Source organism: Camellia sinensis, chromosome 13, assembly GCF_055761805.1.
Source record: "Camellia sinensis isolate YWXY chromosome 13, ASM5576180v1, whole genome shotgun sequence".
In the NCBI taxonomy this organism is placed as follows: domain Eukaryota; kingdom Viridiplantae; phylum Streptophyta; class Magnoliopsida; order Ericales; family Theaceae; genus Camellia; species Camellia sinensis.
This window is the reverse complement of record NC_138973.1, coordinates 64,412,762-64,424,798: the sequence shown is the minus strand read 5'-3', so window position 1 is coordinate 64,424,798 and position 12,037 is coordinate 64,412,762. Positions and strand designations below refer to the sequence as shown.

The window sequence follows — 12,037 nt, the reverse complement described above, 5'->3', positions numbered from 1 at the left end:
CACAGAAATTATGGGTTAAGACTTGCAACATCTTGGGTTAGGTTCTAGAGTTAAAAAATAAAAAAATTAGGAACTTTGGAGAAGGCAACAATTCTGGCTCAGTCTAATATTGGTCACAGCTTTTAAAAGAGTAAACATTCCATTCCATGCTTCGCCATTGCTTTCATAAATAATAACGAACAAATTAAATAAATAACTTCAGTGTCAATTTAAACCTTCAAGTATTGGATTTTCCTGTAATTTATGTTCTCTCAGGATGAGGAGAATGATTTAAGCAAATGTTCACATATTCCGTAAGCAGTTGATTGACTATCCACACCATGGGAAGGCACTCAAACTTAGGAGCAATAATTGAACCAAAAAAAAATAGAAGTTAGAACCTAAGGAGTGAGTGCAGAACAACTGGTTGCCAATAGATCACAGGATGGGAGATAATTTATCTTGGACAAATACTAAGATTTCTGCAAAGTTCCTCTTATATTCTGAAATTCAATGACACAAACTTCTTAATGGGTCGGAACTGATCTAACTAGAATAATTTGAGAATGCAGAAACCTGTTTTCAGCAGCATTATTGTCATGTCCCAGAATGGATTCAATTATCTTTGACACATCATAGCCAAGGAGCTGAAAGATCAGATAGTTGGACAATACAAAACCTTGCTAGGAAGATGAATATCTACATACTAAAGATTGAGTGATCGCCTTTATCGCATTTTTAGAGGATATACCCATGTCTGCCTCTGGCTCCTTAAATTCTTCCAAACTAATTCTCCATTGGGCAAAATAAAAACATCCTCAATAAGAACTTATACAATGGTCGCTGAATCCATGAGCTCCAGCAACCAACAGAATGCACACCCGGAGGTTGCTGATACAACCCCTGACTTGACTGTATAAGCAAATCCAGAAACCCTTGACCTAGACTGAGAGTATACTCAACCTGATCAGACACTTCACAAACTCAAATTCAGATACTTCACAAGCATGTTGACTACCTCCCCCAGCCCAGAAGAGGCTAGAGTATCACCTATAATTGAATGAAAAAAAATAATAATAAAGTGACGTAACAAATGACTTGCATAGCATGCATTCACTGTTAGCAACGAGAAATCATTATCAACTAATCCAAAGTGTATCGGAGTAACTCAACTTGTTCAACAATTGAATTATCATAAGCCAACAGATAATGTAAAAGTAAACCACAATAAGGTTGATGCACTTTCAAATCCGATATTGGCACAAATGGGCGATGACATATCAAATCCAATATTGGCACAAATTTATGAATATATGCATAAAAAAGGCATATAAACAAACTAAACTGAAATTTCTGCTCCATCCCAGTTCCAAGCACCCTATCCCAGTCCCTAGGGATGCAATTTGGGTAGGCTGGTAGCTGGTTCAAAGAAAAACAGTCGGAAATAATTCGCCAAACATGGTAAAAACCAGTAGATAGGGAGGCTTGAACAGGGAACCATAAACCATGTACATGGTATGCCCACATTTTAACCACCACACCACCTTTTCACTCGGTAATTATTTAGTAACATATATTTAAAAGGTATCTGTTGATGGAACGGGTTTAATTTGGATGTCCACAGTATTTTCTTTCAAATACATAAAGTATAATTAATTGTTTCTGCAAACAAAATATAATTATATATATATATATTCAGTAAACATATTTATATTAATATATATGTATCTTGAAATATAAAAATAATTTAAATAAATATATTTAATACCTACATTTTTATTAAAGTATTGTTTTTAATATATTTATGAGGTAATTATGACATCATAGTTTGACTTTGATTGACCCGACGATTGAATTAATGACCCCTTCACCTGGTCTTTTTTTTTTTTTTCCCTGTGTTTGTGAGCTGTCAAGGTTTCAAAATGTTGTTCTGGGCATTCTTCTATTAAAAATGTGCTACACAAATTGTGTAGTCCTTTCATAGATAATATGCATATGGCACAAATACTTCTAGAAGGGAATCATATTCATATTGGATACCATATTCCTCAAGTACTTGGTGATACATTTCTGATATTTGAAATTAATTTTAATAATTATTGCACAGTGGTAGAGTATAATTGGAAAAAGTAATACAAGCGAATTTTTTTAATGCTTTGCTTACATATTAGGGAAGAAGAAAATAGTAAGATTAAAATAGTACCCTACGTTTTTCAAAATTTTTGAAATGATGTATCCTTTATGGTGTCCCATATCTATATCTATATCTATATCTTTTAAAAGTATGAATATATATATATATATATATATAATGATACTTATAATTAAACAAGCAAGTAAACTTACATACCACACTTTGGCATACAACATTTAAGTGTGAAAGGGAAAAGTACAAGAGCAGCATAAATAGTTTAGACTCGATATTGAAATAAAAATTTTACAAGATCTACTAGAAAAACTATTCTTTAAGCTTATATATAGTACAATATTAAAAATTAAAAAAATATATATATTTACAAACGTATCTTGACTGTATAATATTTTTTTAGGGTTTTTGTATTGTTGTATCCTAGTTTGACTAACCAAATAGCCCTTGATAGAACCGAATGGAGAAGAAAGATTCATGTAACCGACTCCATTTGATGGGACTTAAGGCTTGGTTTGGTTTGGTTTGGTTTGGTTTGGTTTTTGTATCACCGTATCATCGTATCTTACTAGTATCTTATATCCGTATTCGTGTTTCATAGGATAACAACATTCCTCAATTCAAATGTTGATACCTTAACTAAAGCTTTCATAATATAACTGTAAGGGAAGGGAAACAGACTAGGCACAATGTGTTTCACTAATTAACACATATAGGAATATTTTATTAATCTGTCAACCTCAAATCCTCTATAAATCAAGATAAGTTTTATCAACAACTTAAAATTCCATGGAAAAAGTTCATAAAGCAAAGAGTTCTGTGATTTGGTCAAAGAATACTTAAGTTGTCAATATTCCTGAAGATAAATTCACAGGAAATCCAAGTACTGTTTACAAGTAACAACTTGAATATTCAGTTCAGACTTGTGGCCATTACACTGGGGTTATTTTTTGGAATGTCCATCCCAACTACCCAGGGGCTGTATCGTCACATAGGATATAGGTTCACCCAAATTCATCATCTATGATGTGTTTACACTTGACCTGCTAATGCCTAGTGTGCTTAGTCAAGACACGGGTTGGAAACAGGTTGGTTCTTGTTCAGATTTTCCAACCCTTCTAAAATGGTGACCTCTTTCGAAATTTTCGTTCAAGAAAAGGAAATTAAGATGCAAGTTATCTCATAGGTTTCATTTTGTCAACAAAAAGGTTATCCGTGCTAGACTGCACTGACCACAAGAGAGTGAATGTCTATATACTTTCTACTTGTCTTGACAATGCCAAGAAATTTCCTATTTTATGCTTAAAAGCTTTAACTTTTCCACGACCACGATAGACTAAATCAATCTCTCTATCTCAAATGTAAACTGAGAATATAATATTTTATTTAAACTTTCTGAGAAAACACCTCTTGGCTATTAAATTAATCTAACATAGACCTATAAAATGGTAACCCACATCAACCAATTAATTGTATGCAACAACCGTCATGAGACTTGTTTGGGTACTCGTACTTCTATTCTTCATTCTATGTGCAGCTACTTCTCCGTTGCTACTGAATTCCTATTTGCCATTGTATCACAACATTCTTCAATTTTCATCTAGTCATCTTTCCGTGTCTACGGTGTTTCACACTATAGTGTGTGTCATCCTTGCCAAAAGTTACACACCATCTACTGATGCATTGATAGGTTCTTGCATGTCCTCCACTTTGTTTATGGAGTAGAGGAAGAGCAAACCAAAGACACACAACACCTACGAGAACCAGAGCAACCATCACAGGAACAATGATAACAACGATAATATTGAGGATGATGATAACAAAAACGATGCTGATGGATATTATTATGGATTGGATGGTTATGATGAAGAATATGACGATAATGGTAGTGATGACGTTATTGGTTGGGAAGATGACGGAGAAGAATTTGACAATCATTTGCAGAGCAGAATTGAGGGGTTCATTGCTAAGGTCATAACAGGATGGAAGGAAGAATTGTTAAGAGAGAACCTTTGCAACAACTATGTAAATTAATTAAATGGGTATGAAGTAATACAATATTGCATTTCAGTCTTTGGAGTTGTGCATATAATATAGCATGCAAGTTTCACTTCTGAGTTACGCTGTAACTGGTTTATATATTTCTTTCAGTTCTTTTCAAATTTAAACTCCCCCATTTTTTGGCGAGGATTTAGTTTCTATAACTATTGTCTTTGTTTTTTTTAATCCTAAATATGTCCATTTTTAGGGACGATCAAATTGTGCACCATTGCACCATGCAAAAAACTGTTGTAATACTATGTTTTACAGTAAAGATATTTCTTGTGTTATTTTACCTATCTTAACAAATAAATAAGCTCCTAGTATGAGTTCTACGTTGGTAAACAAAGAACTGGGTGATAAAAAAACCTATTTCCAAAAGTAGCGCACCATCATCAGGCCAGGCTAAAGAAAGACATCAGGTCAAAGAGCTTAGATATGAGGAAAGATTAAAACGACAAGAAGAGTGCTTGGAGAGGAGACAGCTCCAGAGGAAGGAATTCTCGCAAATAAGGAAGCATGTCAACTCCAAAAAGGAAGCTCATCAATGAAATGCTCACCAAACCAGAAAATTGTTTGTAATGGATAGAGAATTACAACTTATTTGTTGAGCCAGTGTTAGAGCTAGCATTCTAAATTTTTAACCTCTGCTTCCATGTTAAAGGGAAACCAGCAACAAATACTTGACGACAGCCCAGATACAGTTCCTATTTTTCCACAAACATGAATGAATATTTTTCATAATAGTACAGTTTTAGATTTGCAAAAAAGACTGGTTTGATACTAGTTGTTTAAAACCTTAGTGTCACAATATTTCCTTAATTGGTAGATGGCAAGAAACCATTCCCAACCATCAAAGACATTGACCCAACTCAAATTATGCAGCTCATGTTGACTTGGCCCCGCATCAAAGAAAATAATCTAATGCGTAGTAACAACTAATTGAATTAGCATTATAGCAGCAAAAGAAAAATTTTCAAAATAAAAATCACTTTTAAACAAATTCTCATAACCACTTTGAAGTCAAACTATTAACATATTTGTTGAATTAAAGAGGATAATCTACTAGTGATTAACTAAGTAAAAACATACGTGCCAAATTCCATAATCCTTAATACTGGAGATGCCGAGTGACTTGCATCATCAAAAAAATCCATCACACCACAGGGAAAAGTTTGTACAGTATATGCTCACAAATTATTTGTCAAAGGCACAAAATACATAACTAATAGAAACATGGAAAAACTAGCTTGTATGTTTTTCCATCACTTAATCCAATGGTTAAATCAAGGATTAGATGGAGTTCCTCAGCAAAAATGAATAGATAAATAGATCAACCAGTTAATATATTTAAGAGATGGCTCAGCCAATAATAATAATAACCAACATAAACAACAAAACAATGGCTTTGCGTACTCTTAGCTACATATAAACAATGAAAAATACATGCAACTTATTATATGTTGAGAAAGGCAAAAATATCACAGAAATTATGAGTTCAGAGCCTTTTGTGTTAGGTTCCAGAATTAAAAACTAAAAAGCAAAAATTTAGGAACCTTGGAGACTCATTAGAAAAGAAGGCAACAATTCCGGCATGGTCCAATATGGTCCAACACTGCTTTTAAAAGAGTAACCAGTCTTATTATATTGCTTCACCATTGCATTCATAAATAACTAAGCAAATTAGATCATTGATATCGCAGGTTACAACCAGCTGAGTAACTCTTTTTAGTGCAAATTTCGACTATATAGTAATGGATCTTCCTATAATTAATGTTCTCTCGCGACGAGGAGGATGATTTAAGCAAATGTCCACATTCCATGAGTGGATGATTGACTATCCACACAATAGGAATGCACTTAAACTTGTCAATAGGAGTAACAATTGGACAAAAAAGCTTAGAAGTTAGAACCTAAGGAGTGTCAGACAGCTGGTTGTCAATAGGTCACAGGATGGGAGTTAATTTTAGCATGCACAATGACTAAAAATTTTGCAAACTTCCTCTTATACTAATATTCAACGGACACAAACTTCTTAGTGGGGTGGAGATTGATCTAAACTAAAAATAATTTGGCAAGCTTATGAACTTATGGCAAGAGATTCACACCAATAGAAACGAAGATAGCAAGGGAAACACATGGACTTCAGCAATTATAGTCACAAAAGATCAAGAAAAACACTAAACTCAAAACATAGATGAGACCATAACAGTATATAATCAGTTCCATAATTGTTATATTAATATTTCTTTGACAAAAGAAAGCTTTTAAGAGCCACCAATGGGAAATCATTGATCTCAGAGTGATATTGCTCACCATAATACACTTGTGTACATCAATTACAGACTGATTAGCTTATTATATAAGTGCCTACATAAAACTTAAAAACATTCCAAATTGTATAAAATCCATCAACCAATACGGTGCACAAGGAACAAGTACACTAACCAAGACCTGTTCCTGCATCTTTTCTTGGTGCATCAGCCTTAATACGGGGAGGCCGAACTACACGATCAATGATTCCATATTCAAGAGCCTCTTGAGCGTTGAAGCGCTTCATCCGGCTTAAGTCCTTGTTGATCTGCTTATTTACAAAGATATAGGAGGTTAATCAACCAGGAAGACATTGAAAGTCCAGCAATAAGCAAATTATACCTTCTCAACAGGCTGGCCTGTCTTGTTAGCTAACTCTTTAAAAAGGTAATCTCTGATTCTGAGAAGCTCATTTGCTTCATTACGAATGTCATCAGCCTGTCAAAAGATACATGAAATAAATTGTACGGAAAGAAAACTTGTACGGTTGGAAACATATCTATTGCAAGCTTTTTACAACAACGACAATTTACAGTCATACCTGACCACGAGCAGCTCCAGCAGGAGATTGTAGTGCAATTCTTGAAAGAGGCATTGCAAAGCGATTACCCTTCATAAGAAAAAGTAACTAGAGATAAAACTACCAGGAAATAGATTTATAATAAAAAATATTTAGGAGTGTGGAAACAAAATCACAACATTAGTGGCCAAGATAAGGAAGCAAAGGTGAGAGTGTGGCAAAACAAGGAAAGGTAGGATTAGAACTAGGGGTGTGCAAAAAACCAAACCACCAGTGGACCAGCCCGACCCGTGCATGTCATGGATGGTTTCGTAGGACCATTCGGTCAGCAGCGGATAGATTTCATGAAAAAATGTTGATTTACAGTCGGATGACAGATTTAATTAAAAAATATCGTTCAAACCCGATCTGACCGATATATATATAATAAATAAATATTATTTTAGTTGTTCAGCTTTTTAAAGTTACCTTGATAAGCTAAATGAGTTAAAGTTCCAAGATAACTTGTCCTTTCCAAGTCAGAGTTGTATGACAACTCACCTAATCCCCTTATCAATAAATTCTTCACATTTTTCAAGTCTAAGATGAGATATATACCATCGCAAATAAATCTGAGAGATATATAATACTCCATATATGTTTTCCAAGGCCATATCCATTTTCCCAAGAAAAATAGATTCCTCTATTTTTTTCTCTCTCACAAAGATTTGACAACTTCATTTACTCTTGTGACTCTCTCTCTCCTCAATCCTTTCGACTTCTCTTAGTTGCAGGAATCGCGCAACTAGGTGGCGATTCTGAGTAAGAATCGCGATTCCGCAATTCCGCGAAAGAAACATGTAAGAATCGCGTTTCTGTGGAGAGAGAAATGCGATTCAGTCCAAGATGGGATCGTAAAGGAGAGAGAGAGAGAGAGAAACCCTAACCTGATCGATCGTCTTCGTCTCTGAGGGCTTCGATCTTCGTCACTCTCTCGATCGTCTTCGTCTCTGCTTCTCTCCCTCTTCATCTCTGTTCGTCGTTCTCTGCTTCGTCTCTGTTCTCTGCTTCTCTCCCTCTTCGCGTCTGCTTCGTCTCTGTTCTCTTCACTCTCTCTCTTCGTCTCCATGTTTACTATGTTTGATCATATATATTATATATATAGCATATAATATATATAATTTATCATATAATATATATAATTTATCATATATTATATAATACATATACTTTATCATATAACATATATAATTTATCATATATATAATATATATATTATATTATATATTATATAATATATATAATTTATCATATATATTATATGTAATAAAATGTATAAATTATAATTTTTACCATATATAATAAAATATTCAATTATTATTTCTTAAAATATGATATATAATAATAATTTTTGTAAATTATTATTTCTTAACTTTTTAACATATAATAAATAAAATAAATCATCCAATTATTTAAAAGAAATCTAATTAAACCATATATAATAAAAAAATTATAAAATAAATTATCTAATTTTTCTTTTTATTTATTTTAACATAATTTATTATTTCTTATTTATTATAATTTTTTATTTATAATATATAAGCACTCCTAATTTACGACTCCTCTAAGTGGTCACGTTCCCCCGCTCCCGCTCCCGCTTCGTGCAACTAAGCGACTTCTCTTTCTCTCTCTCTCTCGCTCTCTCTCTCTCCCTCACCCACTTTCTCTCTCTCTCTCTTCGACTCTCTCCCCTTTCGAACTCATCATCTCTCACCCTCTCCCTCATTTCTGTTTCTTTTTATTTTTCTTTCCATTTCTATTCCGATGGTGATGGTAGTGGCAGGGACGGATGAGGTCAGTTAACAATGATGTTGGTGTTGGCGGCAATGAGCGATGGCAATGTGATGAGTGAAGGCGGTCGCCACGGCGATAAGTGAAGGTGGTCTCCCTCTTTCACTTCCCCCCCCCCTCCCCTCCCCTCATTTCCTTTGCTTTACTCGCTCTATCACGGATCTGTAATCTATAAGTGTATATACATAAACTCAATTTGTTGTTTTGAACTCTCAAATCCATTTTTTTCAAAAATTCCTACCGGATTTTCGAAATCAACCGAACTGACCGCCAAACCATGACTTTTGAGTCGGTCGACGACGGGTAGCTGGTTTTCTAACTCGAATGTGTCGGTTTGGCTGACGGTTTAAGGGTAAAACCGACCTGAACCGACCCGTGCACACCTTTAGAACGAACAAATTTGTGAGATGGTAAAGGTAGCAGATGTTGAAGAGAAAGAGGAAAAATTGCCTATGATGTTCTACCCCCATACAACATAAGCCTATAATTACACAAATTAGTAATAGTGATACTGTCCATATTGCAGGTAATGCAAGGGGACAAGAAAGAACGAATTAACTTGGATTAAAATAAGAAACGATATGTTAACTTGTGGTTTAGCTAAAATTATAACCCTTGATTGTACAGAATGGACAAACAAGACTCGCGTAGCCAATCCCAAATAATTGAGACAAGACTTAGTTGAGTTATTTGAGTAGGAATACCTCATCTGAATCTACTAAGTTGAAAGAGTATCCTAATCCAATAAACATGGCCAACCTATCATATATCCGTTTAATGTATAGTTACCATCCAAAAGCCAAAAAGAAGTCGGTGAACATAAATTTGTTATTAGAAATAGACAAAAGGATTTTCCCTGTTCAATTATAGTAGCTTGAAGTAGCCAAATACCTCACATGGTACACCAACAATCACAGATTATGCCTTGTGTTATTGTACTACTATTTGCCAACAGGAGAAATAAATATATTACCTTTTCTCCAGCTGCAACAAGGAAGCCTGCCAAATTATAGGCATAGCCCACACAATGGGTTCCAACAGGGCTTTTCAAGCTCTGCATTGTGTCATAGACAGCCATGCTTGGAGTTAGCTGCAAAAAGTGCATGTTCTTAGCAAAAAATAAATAGATTCTACAGAAGATTTTAAATAAGAAAGCAAATCATAGTTTAGTAAAAGACATGACAGATGAACAACTCACATCACCACCAGGACCATTGATGTACATATACATCCTTTTGGAAGAATCAATACTGTCAAGGTATAACATTGTTGCCAGTATCTGGTTGCTAAACTCTTCATCTATATGTTGCCCAATGAAGATAACTCGTTCCCGGTACTGCACCCCAAAAATTTAGTGAAATTCTTAGAGAATATAACAAAATGTATAGATTTGTAGAAAATTATTCAGAAAGTAACCATCGACCCCAGAGGAAGATGTGGCACATGGAGGGGGAAATATAAACCAACATTCTCTGGGAATCACTCAAAAAATTCAGCACAAAATTTGGCAAGGTCGTTACATGTACTACTAAGAGATAAATGTCTAGATTTTCTAACAAGACAAAATGTTCCAAATTCTAGGCAACTAAGGTGAGAGAGAAAATGCCCAAAGAGTGTCACATCCAAGATAGTTTTGTTGTTCCAGGGTCAAAAAAAAGTTTGCCTACTAATTTGATTAGAGAAAGTAGATGTAGTCACTTACAAGGGCATTCCACAAATCAACCCACTGCCAAGTTCCCTCACCAGGAGTTCTATAGGGCACTCTTGGTGTCCCTATGGGCATCATTGTAACACGTGCTCGTGTTGGTTTACTGTCACAAGTCCTGAAATTGGAGAAATGAGTCAATGTACACATTCATATTTTGCACCAGTTACAACAATTGAACATAAAACTTTACAAGCAAGGCGCATACTAATATCAACAGTCAACACTAAACTGAGTAGAGAGTTGAAAAAAAAAACAAATACAACATTCAAAAGCAAATCAAAACACTGAAGTGAAACTGACTCAGTTGTGTTGATGCAGCTAGATATAGAATAAGGAAAATGAATTGTGGCCCTAAAAACAGTGGCCCTAATGGCCCTAATTTCCTTTTCTGGATAAGTTTGTTTTTTTTTTCTTTTTTTTTTTTGCCTTATTTTTTTTTGTTGCCTTATATGGAAATTTAGGGGCATTCGGGCCCCTAAATTTCGAGCTACCAACCAAAACCGATAGAATAATTTTGACTGAAAAAAATTAAAAAAAAATACGAAAACTACACGTTCACGGTGTTTAATTAAATTCATTAAAAACACCTCCAAAGTTACAATTTTTATACAACAAAATGCAGTTCCTATTGAAACCTGAGAATTATACATAGTGCACTTCTCTCCATACATACTCAGTCCTTAATTCCATGAGGAATTTTGGGCGTTTGCAATAAATTAAAATGATACGAATTTAAGTTATAATTGAATACTTTCAATACATAACATGAACATCAGTGGGAAAAAACAAAAACCCAGATACCAAAACTATACGAATCACCTGGATTGAATGCTCTTATGAACTTTATTATGGAATTCAACGTTCAAGTTAGGTTTCGTACTGCCAAAAAAACCTGCCCAGAAGAAAAGGGAAAAAAAAATACAAGAAATCAGCGAAACCCATAAGCTTAGGTGAAAAGCATTGAGCATAGAGTTATGAAGCAAGAGCATACTGGGAGATTGAAGCTTCAAACCCACAAAAGTCTTGGTTGCACAGCTGCCAAAGGAATAAGGGATTCGTAGGCAAAAAAGTCAATTCCAAATTGAAACGATGAATATAAACAAAACTGATTGGAATAGAGTGAACCTGAGGGAATGCTGAGGAATTCCACTCCCAGAGTGTAGACATGAGTTAGAACCAGTTGTATGAAGGGAGATAACCATTTTAGAGGCAGAGAGAGAGAGAGAGATTCTAAAATGACATAAATTACAGAGTAGTCTCCGAAACCTTACATTAGGGAATGTGGTATCATGTAGATACGGTGCCGTCTTTCATAATTCAGAGAAATTTTTTGTAATTTTTTTTTTTTTTTTTTTGGGGAGAACTGAGTAATCAGGTTAGCTTACGCCGATTTCAACTAATTTGAAGACCTTGAAATTAATGACCAAATAAACTTATTTTTTTGAATCTGAAAAAAAGGATATTTTGGGGTATCATCACGACATTCGTAAGCTCAGGTTTC

The 12,037-nt window shown here is 34.5% G+C and overlaps 1 protein-coding gene across 1 annotated transcript; it reads right to left on the bottom strand.

Annotated features, from left to right (window-relative positions):
• Window positions 1-6,376: 6,376 nt before the first annotated feature.
• LOC114262036 (ATP-dependent Clp protease proteolytic subunit-related protein 2, chloroplastic) lies at window positions 6,377-11,961 on the bottom strand. Its single transcript, XM_028202363.2, has 9 exons — window positions 11,662-11,961; window positions 11,528-11,571; window positions 11,356-11,428; window positions 10,531-10,651; window positions 10,027-10,164; window positions 9,802-9,918; window positions 7,020-7,088; window positions 6,821-6,916; window positions 6,377-6,746 (listed from the first exon to the last, which is right to left on the bottom strand). Exons 1-9 carry the CDS (start codon window positions 11,736-11,738, stop codon window positions 6,609-6,611), a joined length of 873 nt encoding a protein of 290 aa, XP_028058164.1. The 5' UTR covers window positions 11,739-11,961; the 3' UTR covers window positions 6,377-6,608.
• Between the last annotated feature and the right edge of the window lie 76 nt (window positions 11,962-12,037).